At 44.1% G+C, this 21,218-nt stretch overlaps 1 protein-coding gene across 1 annotated transcript in view; it reads right to left on the bottom strand.

The window, feature by feature from the left end:
- Positions 1–19,933: 19,933 nt before the first annotated feature.
- Positions 19,934–21,218, bottom strand: part of ERH (enhancer of rudimentary homolog (Drosophila)) — a 30,006-nt gene continuing 28,721 nt past the window's right edge. Inside the window, exon 4 of the mRNA XM_012000896.1 lies at positions 19,934–20,453. Coding sequence (XP_011856286.1) covers positions 20,351–20,453 — 103 coding nt within the window. The 3' untranslated portion in view covers positions 19,934–20,350. The remainder of the gene's footprint in view (positions 20,454–21,218) is intronic.

The following is a 21,218-nucleotide window of genomic DNA, read 5'->3' on the forward strand; positions in this document are numbered from 1 at the left end:
GAGGAGGGAGAGGAGAGGAGAGAAAAAGAAAAGAAAAAATAGAAAAGGAAAGAAATGAAATGCAAACCGTTGGGCCCCACTCAGACCTACTAAATCAGAAATTCTGGGGGTGAGGCCAGCCCTCTGAGTTTAACAAGCCTCCCGGGGATTCCGATGCACGCTCAGGTTTGAGAGCCACTGTTTTGGTGACTGAGATGGGTTCTGGTTCCCTGATAGGGGCCACGTGTCAGCACGTGGTGCAGAAGGCTCAGAGAGCTGGGTGCTGCGGGCCTTGCCTCTGCTAAGCAAAATGCCTGCCACAGAGCTCTGGGCAGTGATGGATCCCTCTGAGGCGGAGGGAGAGTGGGCACTGGGCTGGGCTGAGGGTTGCCGCTGAGCCAGCTGTCACGTGCCAGCCTCGCTTTGCATGATTTATTAATTTCTTCCCCAATACCAGCCACATATGGCTGACTTCATTCTAGAAGAGTTTCTGCCTCAGAAGATCGATTAATCAAGGAATCCGTGCTGCATCCTCCAGCCTGCAGGACGGGCATACATTTTACCATCAGTTACATGGCAAAGTCCTTTCTATGAGCACTCCATTCAATGACATTTATAACTGGTCCTGTCAGTCACTGACCAAACACTGAGACACACATTTTATCTTCTTTGAGCTTTACAACTCTATCAGACAGGTATTTTCAATACCACCCCATTTACAAACTAGATATTAAAGCCCAGAGAAGTTAACTATCTGCCCAAGATTGCCCATCTAGCAGGATGGAGGGCCAGGATTTAAAATCATGAAGTCTGATCCAGGGTCCATGCTCCTTGCTGCTCCTTATTGCCTTTCACACATCAGTTTGTATATTCGTAGAACATTGACGTGTATGCGCTGTTATCCCCATGTTGCACTTGAGGACACTGAGGCCCCGTGCAAAGCTCTAACAGGCTGAGAGCTCTTGTCCTCACATCCCATATGCTTACATGGCTGATTCTTAGAACGGAGGTAGGGTGGGCCAAGGTTGTTTCCACAGTCATCATTTTGCAGATATAGAAACAGGATGAGAGGCTGAAGCACCTAAAGTCACAGGGGGCCCGGTGCAGTGGCTCATGCCTGTAATCCCAGCACTTTGGGAGGCTGAGGCGGGTGGATCACCTGAGTTCAGGAGTTCAAGACCAGCCTGGCATGGATGGCAAAACCCCGTCTCTACTAAAAAAACAATAATTAGCCAGGCATGGTGGCGCGCACCTATAATCCCAGCTACTCAGGAGTCTGAGGCAGGAAAATCACTTGAACCCAGGAGGCGGAGATTGCAGTGAACTGAAATCACACCACTGCACTCCAGCCTGGGTGACAGAAGGGGACTCCATCTCTAAATAAATAAATAAATAAATAATAAAGTCACAGGGCAGGAAATTGGGAGTAGAGGACACGGTAGACCCGAGAATACAATGTCCTGTGACGCAGCTCTGGAGGCGATTGCGAATGGTCTGCCTGGGGCCAGGCATCTTCTCTGGGGCTGGGGAGGGTGAGCCCCCTGACTGAGCTGGCTCAGGGCCCAGGGCTATGACCAGCATGGCCTGTTTTCTCCCTGCCTCCTGGCCAGGACTATTTGTTCCCAATGTCCCTCTGGCCTCAAGGTTCTCTGCTGTGCCTTATTTGTCCTCAGACATCTTGTGCTTGTTCAGACCCGTGTGTACCCTGCCTTGTGGCTTTGTCCACTTGAGGTGGAGGCTCCAGGGTGCTTTGTGGAACCCCACAGCTTCCACCAAGTGCCTGGATCTCTGCATGCTCATTAAGCAGTGAGGCTTATTTAAAATTATTATAACCTAATGTGTCCATCTCAGTTATTTCTTGGCTGCTTTTCTGTGTTGGACAGCAGGGATGGAGAGGAGAGTTCAGCCTTACAGTAAGAGAACAATTGCTGTAGCTCTGGCCCAGCTATTTCTTTTCTTTTCTTTCTTTATTTAGAGATGGAGTCTCGCTCTGTTGCCCAGGCTGAAGTGCAGTGGCATGATCTCAGCTCACTGCAAGCTCCGCCTCCCAGGTTCACGCCATTCTCCTACCTCAGCCTCCGGAATAGCTGGGACTACATGCGTCCGCCACCACGCCTGGCTAAATTTTCGTATTTTTTAGTAGAGATGGGGTTTCACCGTGTTAGCCAGGATGGTCTCGATCTCCTGACCTCGTGATCCGCCCGCCTTGGCCTCCCAAAGTACTGGGATTACAGGTGTGAGCCACCGCTCCCAGCCTGGCCCAGCTATTTCTGAGCTGGGAGACTTTCAGCCAACCACGTAGGCATCCTGAGCCTCACTGTTCTCAGCTGAAAAATGGGTATGATGTGGGGGCAGATCAAAGAGGAAAATTTCCGTCGTCAGGCCTTGTACACTGGAAACAGAGTCTGGAAATCCTGGGGATATGTTTATGCGACCCTGGGCAGGCCAGAGCTGCTAGCCCCTAAAGTTTTGAATTTTCCAGCTGGTCAGGACTTTCTCCGGCCATCAGGGCAAGACTTTTCAGCTCAGACATGGTGGCCCGAAATGGTGGGAAGTTAACCAGAGAGAGGAGGCTGGGGAGTCCCGGCACCCACTTAGTTCCTGAGTGGAAGACTGCTGGTCTGGCTTTGAAACCTTGTTTCATGGCACTTGCTTTTACCTTGTGAAGAAAGGAAAGTGAGTTCCGCAGGAGACTTGATGTTCCAACAAGGCTTTGAAAACCTTCTGAATATTGGGGCCAGGAGGGAAGGTTATGAGGCAGGAGGAGTGGTTCTGTTTGGGGTCTTCAGAGCACAGCTGTCCCACCCTTGTCTGCATCCCTGCCTGAAATGATTTAGGGCTCCCTGGGCCTGCCTCGTGGAGCAGAAAAGATGCAGGTTGCGGAGACAGTCCTCGGCCGGTGCCCTCTGCTTGTGGGGGCCATGCAGCGCATGGCCTTGCTGCCATCACCAGGCCTGAGGGAGGATGGCAGTCATGCTGCCGAGAAGGACCCACACATATTTATCAACAACACAGAGAAAGCTGCTGTCAGAAAGCCCCTTCCCAGCCCAGGATTCTGTCTGCCCAGCAGAGGAGAAAGAGAAGAGGCTGGGGTCTAACCTAGAGTTGTAGCCTTTCTCTTCCTAGCTGGGCAACCTGTAGCTAGTTACTCGAACTTTCTGAACCTCGGTCCCCTCACCAGCAAAGCAGCGATAATAATAACTGCTTCTTAGGGGTGCTGTGAGATTTAAATAACATTTTTCAATGAGCGGAAGTAAATAAAGAAAAAGAGGCATGGTGCCCAAAAGAGTGCCCCAGCTCCCTGAGGAAGAAGTATCTGTCCTGCTCACGGCTGGCCTGCCAGAGCTTGGTACAGAAGACGTGGTCAGTAAGTGTTTGCGAATGAATGAATGAACGAACGAATGAATGAATGAATGAATGAGGCTCTGTTGAGGCAAGATGAGCCTCTCCTGGAAGGCGCTGACTCCAACCCCAGTCCTAGCCCTGGTTCCCGGGCTCTAAAAGGGGGCACGCATTCAAGACAGAGGCATGCCGAGCTTGTTAACCTTGCAGACAGGGGAATCCTGTCAGGGATGGATTGGACAAATGGATGCAATTCAAGGGAAAGAATGCCAGGAGCTTCCTTGAGATTCTCCACCCATATCCCTAGCCACTGGATGAGGGACCCCCTTAGAGGTTCCCTGAGTGCCTGTACTTCCCTGCTTTTACCTTGAATCAGGGTTGCATTGGAATGGCCTGTGCTTTTCTGTACTCCAGGTGGATTGCAGACTGCATGAAGACGAAGACTTGTCTGTTGCACTTAGTATAATACCCTGTGCATAGTGGGTGCTTGCAGTGTTTCTTGAATGAATGAACAAGTGGCGATCAGTACAATAAACCTACTGTTCTCCCTCAATTCTGAGAGTCTTGGGGGTTTGTTCTTTGTCAGTTTGTTCTCTGTTTCCTCTTTTAATTTGGCTGTTGACTTGCGTTTTCATGAAATTAGGTGAGGTTTGACCCACTGAAAATTCTTTTTCATCAGGCATAGGAGACGCAGCATTTGCAAGTGGATGCCAAATCAGTGCTTGATTAAACAGACAATGAATGTGAGAATAAAGATTATACAGCAGAGATGATGCAGTACATACAGATGGGGATGCACCTACCTTGCTAGAAAGCTGCCTTCCATACTAATGGATTTGTTGAAAGGCTAAGGCAGTGGAAACTGCAGCTTTGAAATTATCTAAGGTCTTCACTTAAACTGGCAGCAAAGAGAAACTGATGCAGGCTTCTCTGTGGTCCAACAGTCATCTTCTGCAAGGTTTTGCCCAGGGCCATGTCTCAGCTCAGGATATAGGAGTCTTTAGTTTATTTGCATGCAAATCGCAAATATCTACAAATTCTTTGCTCAAGCAATTTTTAAGCAAAATGTTATTGCTTCCCTGAAGGTCATAATTCCTTGCTTTTTCTCTTCAATATTCTTCTCACTTAGGAGCCACTCACATTGACCCAGATTTCCCACCTCAGGAGTGTGCAGGAGAGTGGAAGGAGCCAAAGGAAGCGGAGCGGGTGGCTGAGTGATGGAACCCATTTTTCAGGACACCCAGAACCTAAGTGTTTTAAGTATTATTTCCAGCTCTTCGGAGTAGACACTATCATGATACCCATTTATAATGAGGAAATCAAGGTTCAGAGATGTTATGTGAATCTCTCAAAGTCACACAGCTAGGAATGGCAGAGCCTGGAATCCAACGATGTCTGATACCCAGAATTGAGTCTTAACCTATGCTATTTCTGTAAACCACTTAATCTTTATGTCTCTTTAAATATATTAGGCAATTCTATTAAAATTATTAACAATAGTATGCCAAGTCTACTGACTTGTCCCTAAACTGTTGTCAAATGCGAATGTGCTAGGAGCTTTCTGGAGTTAAAGTGGGGGTAGGATCAGCTATATACTTTGGAGGCTTTAGTGAAAAATGAAAATATGGGTCATCTAATTAATAAATAATAATTTCAAAATTATGACAGCAGAGTATTAAACCAAGTGTGGGGCTCTTTTAAGCTCAGAGCCCTGTACAAGCACGCAAGTTGCATGCCAATGAAACTGGCCCTGAGTCAGGGTTCTGGGTGGAATATATGTCTATTTTGTCTTGGTCCCTGGCATTGGGTCTGGCACATGGTAGACATTAAAAGCTACTGGCTAATTGATATAAAGGAACGAGATCATGTCCTTTGCAGGGACATGGATCGAGCTGGAGGTCATTATTCTCAGCAAACTAATGCAGGAACAGAAAACCAAATACCACATGTTCTCACTTATAAGTGGAACCGAATGATGAGAACACATGGACACCTTGGTGGGGAACAACACACACTGCAGCTTGTTGGAGGGCTCAGGGAGAGGAGGGAGAGCATCAGGAAGAATAGTTAATAAATGCCGAGCTTAATACTTAGGCGATGGGATGATCTGTGCAGCAAACCACCATGCCACACATTTACTTATGTAACAACCCTGCACATCCTGCACATGTACCCCCGAGCTTAAAAGAAAGAAAAAGAAAACACTGCTGGCTATTTGAATGAAATAATGCAATAAATACTTATCATTACTACATACCAAGCAGGGTTTAGGCACAGGTGACACAGCGGCAGACAATATACGTAAGGTCCCTGACCCCGTAGCACATATAGTCTAGAGAGACAGAGAAACAAGTAAACCAAAAAATGCACAAGTTTATTCCAAGATAGTAATAGGTGTTATGTACAAAATAAAATGGGACAATGGAAAGTCACTAGGAAGATGGTGTGGAGGGGTAAGGGCTAACTTCAGATGGGGCAGGAGTTGGCATTTGATGCAAGACTTGGGTGATAGGAGTCAGAGACACTGGGGAAGAGCTTTCTGGGCAGAGGAAGTAGTACACGCAAGGTTTCATAGAGGAATGAATGAATGACATTAATGAATGAGCAGCATGGGTAGAGTGGATGCATGCCCACAGGGGTTTCCCATGTAGTAAGCTCCAGTCCCTTGGCTATCCGCCGCCTCAACCCATGATGCCCCCTGCCTACCTATCCAGCCTCCCTCTCACTCACTGTGCCAGTCTTCTTTGAATCCTTCCAAGGCACCAAGCTCTTCTCTGCTTAGCGCCTTCCCACAGCAGATCTTCTGCCTGTAGAGTGCTTCCCCAACTCTGCCTGGGGGCCTCCTTTTCATCTTTCAGGTCTCAGCTTAAATGTCAGGGCTTACGGGGGCCTCTGCTCATCCATGTTCAAGCAGCTCAAAATATTATTCTCTCTCATAAAACCCTGATGATTTCCTTCATAACAACAACCAAATTAGCTTATAGTTTTTGCTGTAAACCTCTCAAGGGTCATGTGTACTTTATTTGTTTATGAACCTTAGTTAATAAAAATGAAGGCTGACCTCCCTCCCTGCCCCATACTCCCTTATAATGGAACCAGTATGAATAGGCAGACACAAGTGAGAGTAATTCCCTGATACCATAAATCAATTAACTAGCTAATTGATTAATCACAAACATATGTTGAGAACCTATTATTTAGAAGGCACTGAGGATTCCAATGTGAAAGATGTGGCTCACTCTTCAAAGAGCAGAGATGATTAAGGGAAGCAGACAATCACAACAACAATCCCACACAGTGCGATATAAGCCATGACAGAACATGGCGGGATGGAGGGATTAGGTTATCAGGGAAGGCTTCCTGGAGGTGGTGATGCCTGAATGGATCCTTAACCTATGATTAAGGGTTAAAGTGTATGAGCCTTGAGGAATGAGATGTGCCCCTAAAAGGGAGAACATTTAAGAGGCATGGAGAGAGTGTGGGGTGTACTAGTGGAACCACGAGAAGTATGGTCTGTACAGGGAACAGGGAGTGGGATTTGTGGAGGCTGATTTTTGACAAGTTGGCAGGTGCTGCTCAGGAAGGGCCTTGGGTGGCAAGCTAAGAAATTTGGATTTTATTTTAAGAATGTGCAGTGGATGAATGTTTGTGCTCCACCCCTGCAAGCTCATATGTTGAAACCTAACCCCCAAAGTGATGGTATTAGAAAGTGGGGACTCTTGGGAGGTGATTAAGTCATGAGGGTGACAGCCCTCATGAATGGGATTAATGCCCTTATAAAAGACACCCTAGAGAACTCTCTCACTGTCTTTCCTCCTTGTGAGGATACAACAAGAAGGTGGCCATCTGCAACCAGGATGACTCCCCTCACCAGCGCCTAACCATCCTGGCACCTGATCTTGGACTTTTACAGCCTGCAGATCTGGAGCAATACATTTCCGTTGTTTAGAAGCCACCCAGTCTATGGTACTTCGTTGTAACAGCACGAACAAACTAAGAGTGATAGAGAGTTTCAAGAATTCCAAGCAGGGGGTGTGCAGGGGAAAAAAAAAAGAATTACATGCAGGAAGGCCAGGCATGGCAGCTCACACTTAAATAATCCTAGCGCTTTGGGAAGCAGAGGCAGGGCAGGGTAGGGGGGAACTGCTTGAGGCTGGGAGCTTCAGATCAATTTGGGCAACATAGGGAGACCCTGTTTCTACCAAATAAAAAATTAAATATTAGCCAGGCATGGTGGTGCATGGCTTTAGTCCTAGCTACTTGGGAGGCTGAGGTGTGAGGATCGTTTGAGCCCAGGAATTCGAGGCTACAGTGACATGATTGTGCCACTACCCTCCATCCTGGGCAACAGAACAGGATCCAATCTCTAAAGAAAGAAAAAAAGACAAAGAAAAGAGGAAGAATGGCAAGAAAGTGACATAATCAGATTTTCATTATGAAAAACGTCCTCTTCCATAGCACGGAAGAGGACAGACTATTAGAGGGTAGTGATGGATGTCTATTCTTTAACAGCCAAAACCGCCTGCTTCCTTTTCCTGGGAAAAGCTCTTTCTCTTGTGGGTTGAATAGAAGCTTCCATTTTATTATAGACTCTATTAGCTACCTATTGCTGTGTAACAAATTACCCCACAATTTAGTGGCTGGAAACAATTAACATTTATTATCTCACAGTTTCCATGGGTCAGGAATCCAGGAGTGGCTTAGCTGAGGGTTCTGGCTCAGACTCTCATGAGGTTGCAATCAGTGTGTCAAGCCGGGGCTGCAGTCATCTCAAGGCTCAAGCAGGGCTAGAGAATCTGCTTCCAAGCTCACTTCCATGGGCTGTCTCCGTAGGGCTGTCTCACAACATGGCAGCTGGCTACCCCTGGAGCCAACAGTCCCAGTGAGACTGAGAGAGCGCACCTAAGATGGAAGCCACAGTCCTTCTGTAACTTCATACTGGTAGTGAGACCTCATTACTTCTGCTGTATCCCATTTTTAGGAGAGTCATCCATAAGTTCAGCCTTCCCCTAAGAGTAGGGTTTCCACGAGGGCATGACTACCAGGAGGCGGGAATCGCTGGGGGCCATCTCAGAGGCTGCCCACCACACAGATTCCACTTTGTCCTCAGGGCAGGTGACTCAAGCTGGGCCAGTCCAGTCAGAACATGTCTTGGGATTTTTGAACTCGACTAGAAAGAAGGAATCTTTCTAAACTGGTAAAACTCAAAGACATTGGGCATCCCCGTGGGAAAGAAGCTGGCCTCTGGGGAGAATGACACTAACACTTAAAGGGAAGCAGGGGCCAGAAATAGCAGGCATTCCTGCTGCCCATCAGCTTCTGGTTCCATTTGATCCTAAGACTCACCTGTGCTCTGGCCATTCCTGTAATTTATTTACACAACTCAATAAACTATACCCCTCACTCTTGTTGCCTGAGCTAAGTCAAGATGGGTTTTCTGTCATTCATAATGAGAGTGATGACTGACTAACTGATTGAGACTCACCCTGAGGTAGGAAGGTCAATTAGGAAACTATTGCAGATGATAACTGATGAGGGCCTGACGAAGGCACTGGGGTTGTGATTAGGGCCAAACAGGAGAACACATAGGAATGGAAAGAGGGATTATGGGGGACTGTCTTATTCCATTATATCTCCAGATGTTAACATTGTGTCTGGCACATAGTAAGTGCTCAGCAAATATTTGTGGAAATGAATAATTAAATAAATGAACAAAGGCAGAGAGACAAAGATAAAAGCAAGACTTGCTGACCAATTGGATGCGGAAAGTGAGGAAGAAAGAAATGAAAGCTTGTACCCAGATCTCAGCCTTGAAAGGCTGGCTGGCTAGCAACTCCATTGAGGCAGGAAGAGCCGCTTTGGGTGGGGTCCATGAGGAGGGGTGCTGAGCTCCACTGTGAACCACTGGCATGTGTTTTCAAGGCGAGTGGCTGGTCTGAGGGAATGGAGTGGTTAACCTTTCTTCATGAGGAACGTCCATGTTGTTGGCCTCCCCCAGCTGTGTCCACGTTACCTACAGAGTGACGCAACCACGTGCACTCAAAACTAGAGAAAGACCTACTTTTGCAAATAGGCAATGATCACAACCACCTCAGGGACTAGTGGCTCCTGATTAGGAATGGTCTAAAGTTAGCACGACAAAATCAGCTGTCAACTGTCAGCTTGATGAGTCTTCCGACTCCCTGAAGGATCTCTCTAAGGTCCGCCCCCCAGGACAGCTTACTTCCCGACCAGACTGCGGAAGATTGTAGAGATGAGTGGAGAGGCCTGAAACTGGAAATTCAGAAAACACATTTGCTCTTCTCCTTTGGGGATGCCCACACTGAGTGAGGCTGGGCACATTTGGCAGGATTTTACAAAGTGGCATTGGAAAGCTGTCAGAGGTGGGAAATGCCCCCTTTTCTATTGGCAATCTTGTGCCCAGTCAGAAGCAGTCTAGGGAGGTGGTTAAGCAAGGGTTGTTAAATTTCACCAGAATTTAGTTTGAAGTACTGACTCTGTTTACATCCCTGGGCGAGCTCATTAGCATGTGTCAGAAATGCAGCTTCAGCGGCTCCAAATATTCCCCACTGCTCCCAGGCTTACAGAATGCCACCCTGACACAGCAGAGCCACTTCAGCTTCCTTGAAAGCTCCCCCTGCCAAGCAACCAGACAAGTCGTCCTCAACAAAGGCTTCTTTTGTGGCCCAAATATGCCCGGCTTTGAGAATGCATCATTCTCTCTTCTGCTCAGGCTGAGGGGAGAGGGTAGGGCAGCACATCCAGGTGGAGTGGAGCAGTGAACGTGCTCTGTGAACAGTAAAGTCCTACGGAGGAGTAAGGGTCATGGATGCATTGCCAGTCTCAGAAGTGTTCCTACTGGCTTTAGCACTATAGCTATGCAGTAGCCAAGACAGAATATAACTTTGTTATTGAATCTTTTTTTTTTTTTAACTTTTCATTATCAAAAATTTCAAGCATATGAAAAAGAAGAGGTGAAAACCCACCACTCAGGTTATCAATTGATGGCTAATCTTGTTTCATCTACACCCTTCCACTGGATTATCTGAAGCACATCTCATATATGTCATTTTACGTGTAAATATTTCAGTATACGCTCTAAAAGAGAACTTGAAAAAATAACCACAATGGCATTATCAAATCTAAAAATCACAGTAATTCCTTAATACTGCTGGAATCTTATACTGGTGGGCAAAGGAGCCTCCTGGTGCTATCTTCTCCTTTGCCCTCCATCTCCAACAGGAACAGTGCGCCGAGTGCAAATCAATGCAAAAGGCAAAGGATCAAGGCAAGGCAAGATCCCACCTATGCCAGGGTCATTACTGCTTTCTGAGCAGCTTTAGCAATTTAAAAATATTTCTTGAAATAGCTTAATAGATACAATTTTAAAAACCTAACAAACAGTCCTTATGTTTTTATCAGATCTTTTGGCCCTTACCAAAGGGCCAAGGACAGCCTATTAGAGAATCAAGAAGTGCCGAAGGTGAACAAGATTCCTTGCCTGAGAAGCTGGTGACTGGACTGCCCTGGGGTCCTTGGCCTCCACTAAGATACAGGGGTGACTTCACGGTAACATGAATGTTTTTAGACTTCTTTCTGGTAGTATTGTATTAATAGCAATTTTTTTTTCCCCCAGATGGAGTCTCACTCTGTCGCCAGGCTGGAGTACAGTGGTGCAATCTCAGCTCACTGCAACCTCCAACTCCCTGGTTCAAGCGATTCACCTGCCTCAGCCTCCTCAGTAGCTGGGATGACAGGCATGTGCCACCACACCTGGCTAATTTTTGTATTTTTTTAAGTAGAGACCGGGTTTCACCGTGTTGGCAAGGGTGGTCTTGGTCTCCTGACCTCATGATCTGCCCGCCTCGGCCTCCCAAACTGCTGGGATTACAGGCGTGAGCCACCATGCCCGGCCTAACAGCAATATGAAATATTGATGGGGAATACATTTGATTAAGTATAATGTACATATAGAAGGTGTGCAAAACTCTAAGAGTTTGTTTTATAATAATAGTTATCATTGGCTGGACGCGGTGGCTCATGCCTGTAATTCTAGAACTTTGGGAGGACGACGTGGGTGGATCATGAGGTCAGGAGTTCGAGATCAGCCTGTCCAAAACATGGTGAAACCTTGTCTCTACTAAAAGTACAAAAATTAACTGGGCATGGTGGCGCGAGCCTGTAATCCCAGCTACTCGGGAGGCTGAGGCAGAAGAATTGCTTGAACCTGGGAGGCAGAGGTTGCAGGAAGCCGAGATCGCACCACTGCACTCCAGCCTGGGTGACAGAGCAAGACTCTGTCTCAAATAGTAATAATAATAATAATAAAAAATAATAATAGTTATCATTCACCCGACACTACACTTACCCAAGGATTAAGTTAAACAGTGAAAATGAGGTGGAAACAGCATAACAGATACTAGGACAGCCAGTCACATAAATGTGGAATTACCTTTATGGATGAGCAGGATAAGTAGGGCATCCCTGTGCAGGAGTGGCCTGCAGCGAGGAGTTAGAGCCCAAGTAGGAAGAGGAGCTTGTCTAGGCAGAGGGTGGCTGGGGGTTGGGGTGGCTATCAAAGCTGGCGATGGGCAGTGGGAGGTGAGGCAGTTGTCCTTGTTGGGAAGCCTGAGTGATCCTCCTATCCACAGGCTCTTGGGGCAACATGCTCTGTGTTGGCTGCAAACACTGACTCACTGATAGGGGGTCTGTTGACACAGAATCTTATACAAACTGTGGAATCCCAATATCTATAATGGTCTGTTGCAGGAATACTGGGTAGTATTTAGAGATGCTCACCATTCACATATAGGTCACAAGGCTCAACTACATAATTGTCTTAGTAGTGATCATTAGCTTTTTTTTTTTTTGAGACAGAGTCTCACTCTGTCATCCAGGTTGGAGTGCAGTGGCACGATCTCAGCTCACTGCAACAGCAACAACTCTGCCTCAGCCTCCCGAGCAGCTGGGATTACAGGCGCGTGCCACCATGCCCGGGATCATTAGTCTTTTATAAGAAGGAAAGAAGTAATTTCTCAATCCAAGTACCTGAAAAGATTCAGAGGGCCTGGCTTAGAGAAGCAAGGGTATCGAGGATACATTGAGGTATCAAGCAGGACTTTGATCTCTAATCAACTTCATTCAAATGAGCATTTGTCCTCAACAGTCTTTCAGTACCAGAACCTTCAAATCTTGTCCTAACACTCTGCAAGAAACATGAGATTTTCTCCTCTGTCATTATACCTGCAACCTCCCGTTGGGATTTGCAAAATAATTGGGATGAACATTGTGGCAATCCTTCCTGAAGTTGCATTGTAGGTGGAAGTTGGTGACCACGCTTCTAACAGGTCTCTGAGCTCACTGACAGTGTCAAGCACAAAGTGATCTCCAGAATGGTCAGGGCCATCACAGGGCAAGGACCCAGAAATGTTGGATACTCTTCAAACTACTCACCATGGAACAGACACTGAAAGACTCAACCATACTCTCTTTCTCGAACGCTAGAGAGGCAACATAGTTGGCCAAGCCCAAGTGTCCTGTAACAGAGGAGGTACTCCACAACAAATGCTTATAGGTAAAGGTGGGAGTTAGTATTACCATGACAACTCCTCCAACCCTGGGCTTCCAAGAAAGAAACAGTGATCTATCCCATTTCTCTTAAATTACAGTCCACACACTTTAACTTCAAACATCTACTGACAAGAACGCAGGGCCTGTCTCAGTTAAGTGATGTCATCAGTTCTTATTAACCTCTTCATACTCCTTGAAAAGCATAAAGAAAATTACCTCTGGCACAGAAGAGACTTTTAAACCAATCTTTTCACAATATGTCTCAAATTGAACATCCGCTTAAGTGTATAATTACGAAAAAGAAAGGGTATGCTAGATATGTTGACATAGGATCTCTAAATGTAGCTGAAGGAGTTACTATTATCTTCAAAGGCAAAACATCTTTCTTAGGCTTACGAGACAAACTATGTAGTGGAGTAGACAGGAAAGCAAATCACTAAGAGATTATCTCCCTCTCTTTATTTTCTTTTTCTTTTCTTTTTTTCTTTCTTTCTCTTCCTTTTCTTTTCTTTCTCTCCTTTCTCTTTCTCTTTTCTCCCCTTCCTTCCTTTTCTTTTTCTTCTTCTCTTTCCTTCTTTTCTTTCTTTCTCTCTCCTTCCTTCCTTCCCTTCTCCTTCCTTCCTTCCTTCCTTTCTTCCTTCCTTCCTCCCTCCCTCCCTCCCTCCTTCCCTCCCTCCCTCTCTTCTCTCCCTCCTCTCTCTCTCTCTCTTTCTCTTTTTTGACACAGAGTCTCAATCTGTTGTCCAGGCTGGAGTGCAGTGGCACAACCTTGGCTTGGCTCACTGCAGCTGTGACCTCCTGGGCTTAAGCAATCCTCCCACCTCAGCCTCCTGCATAGCTGGGACTACAGGTATATGCCACCACACCCAGCTAATTTTTGCATTTTCTTGTAGAGATGGGGTTTTGCCACGTTGCCCAGGCTGGTCTCAGATTCCTGAGCTCAAGTGATCTGCCCACCTCGGCCTCCCAAAGTGCTGGGATTACAGGCGTGAGCCACCATGCCTGGCCCTCCTCTAAGCTTTCTATCACTGAAATTCCCCTCAGACCATCACCTAGCTTCTTTCAACTTCTCCATCTTTCAAGTGTCCTCATGATTTCAGCCTCTCAGCCCCTCCTATCTCCTAGCCCATCATTCATTTGTCTTAATGTCTAGCCTAGTGTGAGTAGTCTTTCAATATTATGCTTGTTACTTACCTATGATTCCTTGTCAACTTAACAGTCCCCCAGCATTCCCTCCCATAAAAAATGTTATATTGCTCCATGTACTAAAGTTTATGCTCTATTCTATCCCTACTGCCTAAGATCATTCTTGTTCAACTTTGTAGGCATTTATGTGCCTTGCACTGTTTAGTCAGATTCTATCACTATTTACCGTTCACCTACTATATACCAGACATTTTCCTATGCTACCTCATGAAAAGCAGTATCATGTAGGATGTCTTGCTAGTCAAAGTGTGGTTACCTGGAAGTTTGTTAAAATTGTATACTGAGTCCACCACAGACCAACCAAATAAAAATCTGTGAGATACTCAGGTGTGCAACATTTTGAACAGTACTGGTATACTGCACATTAGAATGTCCTGAGGTTTTTAATTCATGTATTTTGAAGTTCTGTCATTGAGTGATGTGTTAGTCTGTTTTCTGTTGCCATAACAGAATACTTACTGGGTAATTCTTACAAACAATAGAAACTTATTTGGCTTACAATTCTGGAGCCTGGAAGTCCAAGAGCATAGCAATGGCACCTTGCAGGGACCTTCGTGTCATCCCATGGTGGAAGGCAGAAAGCAAGAAAGAGAGCAAGAAAGAGAGCAAGAAAGAGAGCAAAGGGGACTGAATTCGCTTTTATGACAAGACCACTCATGATAACTCACTCACTCCTGCGGAAATGACATTAATCTATTCACAAGGCTCATACCCTCATAACCCAGTCACCTCTTATTAGGCCTTACCTCCAACACTGTTGAATGTGGGATTAAGTTTCCAACACATCAACTTTGGGAGACACATTCAAACCATAGCAGGTGCATATATTTCTAGGACTGTTATGTCTCTTGATGAAGTTACACTTTTATCATTACAAAGCATCCCCCTTCATCTCTGGTATTATTCCTTGTTATAAAGTCTCCTTGCCTTATATTAAGTATGGCCACTCCTGCTTCTAATGCTTAGTGTTTGCATGACATATTTTCCCCATCCTTTTCACTTTTATCCTATCTGTCTTAACATGTAAAGTGAATTTCTTATAGACTACATATAGTGGTGCCTTGCTTCATGATCCAGTCTGATAATCCTAGTCTTTTCGTTGATGTGTTTAGACCATTTATATTTAATGAAATTATTAGTGACTGAGTCTGAATTTACCATATTGCTATTTGTTATCTATTTTCCCACCTGTTCTTTGTTCTGGGGTCCTGGCACAGAGTAGATACTCCACAACAAAAGCCTATAGATGAAGGTGGGAGTTAGCATTACCATGGCAACTCCTCCAACCCCAGGTTTCCACATTATCCTGATATCCTACCTTCTTTTGGATTTTTTTTTTTTTTTTTTTAAATAATTTCTCTAGGGTTTACAGAGATCTTTATTTTATTGTGAGGCAAGTTCTCACTCTGTTGCCCATGCTGGAGTGCAATCATAGCTCACTGCTGTGAACTTCTGGGCCTGAGTGGTCCTCCTGCCTCAGTCTCCTGAGTAGTTAGGACTACAGGCACATGCCACAACATCTGGCTAATTTTTAAATTTTTATTTCGTAGAGACAGGGTCTTGCTCTGTTGCTGAAGTGCAGTCTAGAATTCCTGGTATCAAGTGATCCTCCTGCCTTGGCCTCCCAAAGTGCTGAGATTATTGGCATTAACCATCATGCTTGGCCCTCAAATAGACATCTTTAACTTTTCAGTCTACCTTCAACGTTAAAAAACATTTCAACCATGTATTTCATTTCTCCCATTGTCCTTTACACTATTGTTGTCATACTTTTTACTTTTGAGATACTGTCTCACTCTGCTATCCAGGCTGGAGTACGGTGACATGATCACAGCTCACTGCAGCCTCCAACTCCTGGGCTCAAAGTGATCCTCCTGCCTTGGCCTCCCAAACTGCTGGGATTACAGGTGTGAGCCACCACACCTGGCCTAAGATCCATTTTTAAACTTTGCTATGGTAAGTCTATAGTAGCCTTAATTTAAGGGACCATTGGTCTTATTACAAAAGTATAACACTTTTGGAGGCTTCAGTGAATCCCTTGGTGACACAGGACTCTAGTGGTCAGATTATGTTTCCTCACCCTGTATGAGCTCTGAGAATTGTTCTGGCTCCCCATTCTATGCCCAGCCTCTTTTCCTCCAAGATAGTAACTCATTTTACCCATTTAATGAGTTAAGAACATTTAACACAAACCCTTTCAACTTTCCATGTCACTTTTTCTTCTGAGGTTAATCATTCCATCAGTATCCTGTTTAGTAATACATTGCACCGTTATGTTTCTTCAGGAACAGAGGTAGAAAGTTAACCCAAGGTAATCACTTAGGGGCCCTGCTTCTCATAAGCAATCTGGTCTAGTAATACACTGCACTATTATGTAATACACTGACTCGCGGTCAACTTGGGTTAACATTGTAGCTCCGTTCCTGAGGAAACACAATGGTGCAGTGTATTACTAGACAAGACTGTTTATGAGAAACACGGCCCCTACAAGGTATATTATACCTAGACTGGGAGAAACAATGAATACCTGATGGGAAGACAGGGCCTTGTGTTTCTCTGAATACAATGACTCTTGTAAATGGGGCATGTTCCTTGCAGGGACCTAGAAACTATGTCCATGAAGCTATTACAAGAGTTAGTGGCTCCTGTTGTACATGAGGCTTCTAAGTTGGAGTAGCTCTTGCACTTACCTAAGTCTTATCTCCTTCTTCTGAGCTACTGTGCGTTTCCGTGTGTTTGGGGGATAGTACTTGGATGGCTCTGTGAACTGCCATGAGGACTTCTCCCATGGAAGAGAAACCCTTGATGATGCTGGGCGCGCAAGCTGTTTTCTTTTGATTAAATTGGTGCCAAGTGTGACCTCTTCAGGTCTTGTGAATCCAAATATTTGATTGAGCCTAAAAAGGTCCCTTTGACAAGAATTAGAGGTTCATTATTTAGCAGAGCTATTCATATTATCAGGCTCCCCTTCAAGGTCTTTGAGGTTAAAACCTTGTCTTTTTCATCTAGCAAAATTTTGGTATAGCTTTGTGATCTGGGTGAATCACTTAGGCAATCTAAATCTTTTTCTTTTTTTTTTTTTTTACCATTAATATATAATTATTTCCTATCTCAAAGGGTTGCTGTGATGATAAAGATGTAGAAATATTTCCTAGGCAGTAAAATGCTAGGTCTAAGTGTCAATACTAGTATCATTATGCTAACATATAAATTAATATTTCTTCTAATAGTATCCCTAGGTTGGGTGCAGTGGTTCATGCCTGGAATCCCAACACTTTGGGAGGCCAAGGAGGGTGGATCACTTGAGTCCAGGATCTCAAGACCAGCCTGGGCAATGTAAGGAGACCCCATCTCTACAAAAAATAATTTAAATAATTAGCTGGCCATGGTGGTGTGCACCTGTAATCCCAGCTACACGGGAGGCTAAGGTGGATCACCTGAGCCTGGGAGATTGAGGCTGCAGTGAGGCGTGATCGTACCACTGCACTACAGCCTGGGTGACAGAGTGAGACTGTCTCAAAAAATAAAAAATAAAAAATAATAAAATGAACATGAACATAAAGGTATCCCTACAAATATAGTAACATTTATTAATCAATTTATGTATTAATCTTGATTTTCATCCCAACCTTCAAATGATTAGTTAAAACAATTTGATAAAGCAAGACCATCCTGATGTAAAGTTGACATCATACTAAGAAAACTACCCTGTCCTCTCTCCCCCAACCCAGCCTGGTCTGCTTTTAGGACAGTACAAAATTATTTGCTCATCCCTTAAGTCATTCTCTTGCTGAAAGTAAAACAGTTCACTACTACTTCTATCCCAACAATGGGAGGTAAGACATATAACCTGTTTAAGCATTTAGTGAGTTGCTGGAAATATTTTAAGCCAGAGAACTGGAAGGGAAATGAGATCATTGAAGTCTCCTTTTTATACTCCTGGGACCTCTTAAATCAAGCACTAAAGGACAGAAATGGCCATTATCAAGAAATATTTTAGAAATTCTCAGGTATATAAATTTAGATTATAAATTTGGATTAGAGAAGCGGGAATTTTATAATCTGGTAGGTTTCACCTTTATGTAGCAGTATAAAATATCACTTAAGCAGAAATCAAACCTGTTTTACTTGTGGTTGGGGAAAGGCCAATCAACACTCTAAATCTAACACAAGGATAGTGGCTGTACCTAGGCCAAACCACAGAAACTTTCATTGCACATGTCACCTTCACAAAAAGGCTACTTTAGGCTCTTTCTTTGTATATTTTGGAACATAGACAAATGCATATTTCTCTGTATTTATTTCAGTTCTATTCTTCCTTAAGCTTTTAATGATTCCAAACACTGCTCCCCTTCTTTTAGTTCTCATCACCCAACCTCTAGGACCCAGATACTTTCTCACATTCTTTCTCATTTTCCTCGAAGCCCAACACCAGAAATGGTACTACATCTGAGAATCAAGGGATCTCATTCCCTTCAGATCCGCTCCAGAGAATTAAAAAAAATAAAAATAAAAATAAAAATAAATGAAGCCAAAGATCCTCTATTTGTTAAAGAAATCAAACTATTTTAGCACAACAGGCCAAATGAGAAACAGGACAATCAGATTACTTTTGGAGCTATTTCTTTTTCTGTGAGATTATTTTATTTATTTGTTTTGAGACAGAGTCTCTTTCTGTCACCCAGGCTGGAGTGCAGTGGTACGATCTCGGCTCACTCACTGCAACCTCTGCCTCCCTGGTTCAAGGGATTCTCCTGCTCAGCCTCCTAAGTAGCTGGGACAGTAGAAGCATGAGCCATCATGCCCGGCTAATTTTCGCATTTTTAGTGGAGACAGGGTTTCACCATGCTGGTTCGGCTCATCTCAAACTCCTGACCTCAAGTGATCTGCCCACCTCAACCTCCCAAAGTGCTGGGATTACAGGCGTGAGCCACTACGCCCAGCCTATTTTAGCTTTAAAATTTGGTTGGTTTCACAGTGAAACATTAACTACAACTACACTTAATTTTGTCAGGTACCCTAAAATTGTAATAATCTCTTGGTACAGTGGTAACATTTCATTAACCAGGTTATTCTATAGAAAAACTGAGCACACATGAGTATGTTCTAGATAAAATTTTGTCTTGCATAAAACAACAAAATAGTTAAGGCCCTAATGTGCAAGTAGAGGCAGGAACACAGGGATATTAGACCAATCATGAGCCTTCCAAAAAACTTTCAATCTTATGCTGTGTCAAGATATCACTGGCTGTTGGTAAAGTGACAATGGCAGAATCAGAGAGTGCTCATGTACTTGCTGATTGAAAGTACACGATTGACATGATTGAAGTACACTCCAGCCTGGGTACGGAGTGAGACTGTCTCAAAAAAAAACAACAAAAAAAGAGACAAGACTATCTTATACTTTTTTGTGGTTTTTCCCTTGCCCTTACAGCTTCCCTACAGTAGTGGGTAACTAGTATCCAACTAAAGGCTCTGAAAAGGGCACAAAGACCTCCTAGAAAGAATACTTGATTTGATTAACACTAAGAAGTTCATCTGTCTGCTGCTGCTGCAGCACACAAGCTATATCACCAGAAAGTCATTTATAATATTTGCATCAATAGTAGGTACAAACCTTGGAGCTATAATTAAGATTCATTTAATTATGCTGGAAAAGTGAGGTAAAAGTATATTAGCTTCACATAAATCACAGCAAAATGTGTTGCACACTACTTAAACTTTCTTCAAATTCTTTGTGTAGCAGCTATTGGTTTTTACACTTACAATGAAAAAATGCTTTGCAAGAAAATTCAATGTTCAAAGACCAAAAAAAAAAAAAAAAAGCACTCAGGGAGAAAATATAACTAAAGGACATTTATTTATTTTTACCAAGACTTTATCTTGAGGACATGGCTAAACTGCATTTCCACCCCCCACCCCATCTTGAAGAAGGGTTAGTACATGAATGTTATAAAGTAGATATGAACAGTTGAAGGACTGGAACCAACATTAACTGACAAAGAACAACTTTCATCTAAATCATCATAAAAATGTTTAAGTAAAAAAAAAAAAGAAAAGAAAAGAAAAAAAGAGGGGGTAACGGGGGTTTCCGATTGAACAAGATCCTCACATTTCATCCAATACAGTCAATCTTGGCTAGAGTATAACAAAGTGGAAACAGGATTACTATGATACAAAACTTCCACTACAGCACGCTGTACACACCTGTGTTCCAAGCCCACCCCAACCCTCCCCAATGCTTCCAACACAATTATTTCCCAGCCTGTTGGGCCTGCCGACGAAGGAGCACGTAGATCTTCTCTTTAATCCAGTCTTTGTTATAAGGCTGGTATGTCTGGGTATCAGCTCGGTAACTGAGGAGAGAAAAAGAATAAGCAAAGTCACAGTGGTCAATCACTGTCAGGTGTTTAAATCCCCAAATTATAACTGCCCAATGATGGCACAGATGTGCACATTTCCAAAACTGAACTTAATGGAAAGCTGAAAGAGCTACTTCCACAGCCGTTGAATTTTAAGTGACATGAACTTTGTATCACCTAGTACAATCTTACAGTGGAAAAAGAAAATATGACTTAGAACTTTTAAGCTAAACGCCCAATATGTTACATACCTACTTCTTCACAGAGTATGACCAGAAACCATGTGTTCTGTCTCCTACATAGTTTCTATTTTTATGGTTCCTTTAGTGATTAAAAAACAAAAAAAAAATTGGCCAGGCGCAGTGGCTCATGCCTGTAATCCCAGCACTTTGGGAGGCCAAGGCAGCTGGATCACTTGAGGTCAGGAGCTCAAGATCAGCCTGGCCAACATGGTAAAACCTTGCCTCTACTAAAGTACAAAAATTAGCTGGGCATGGTGGCACACATCTGTAGTCCTGGCTACTCGGGAGGCTGAGGCAAGAGAATTGCTTCAACCGGTGGAGGTTGCAGTGAGCCGAGATCGTGCCATGGCACTCCCACGAGTGAGACTCCATTTCAAAAAAACAAAAACAAAAACAAACAAAAAACCAAAGAAACAAAAAACACTAGAACAAACTTTAGATTCGCAAAGTTTATTCTGAGTTAACTAAAAAAACCTTTAAAAAACATGTACTGGCAACAAAGATTTCTTGCTGATTT

This window comes from Mandrillus leucophaeus, unplaced genomic scaffold (assembly GCF_000951045.1).
Source record: "Mandrillus leucophaeus isolate KB7577 unplaced genomic scaffold, Mleu.le_1.0 Scaffold641, whole genome shotgun sequence".
Taxonomy (NCBI): domain Eukaryota; kingdom Metazoa; phylum Chordata; class Mammalia; order Primates; family Cercopithecidae; genus Mandrillus; species Mandrillus leucophaeus.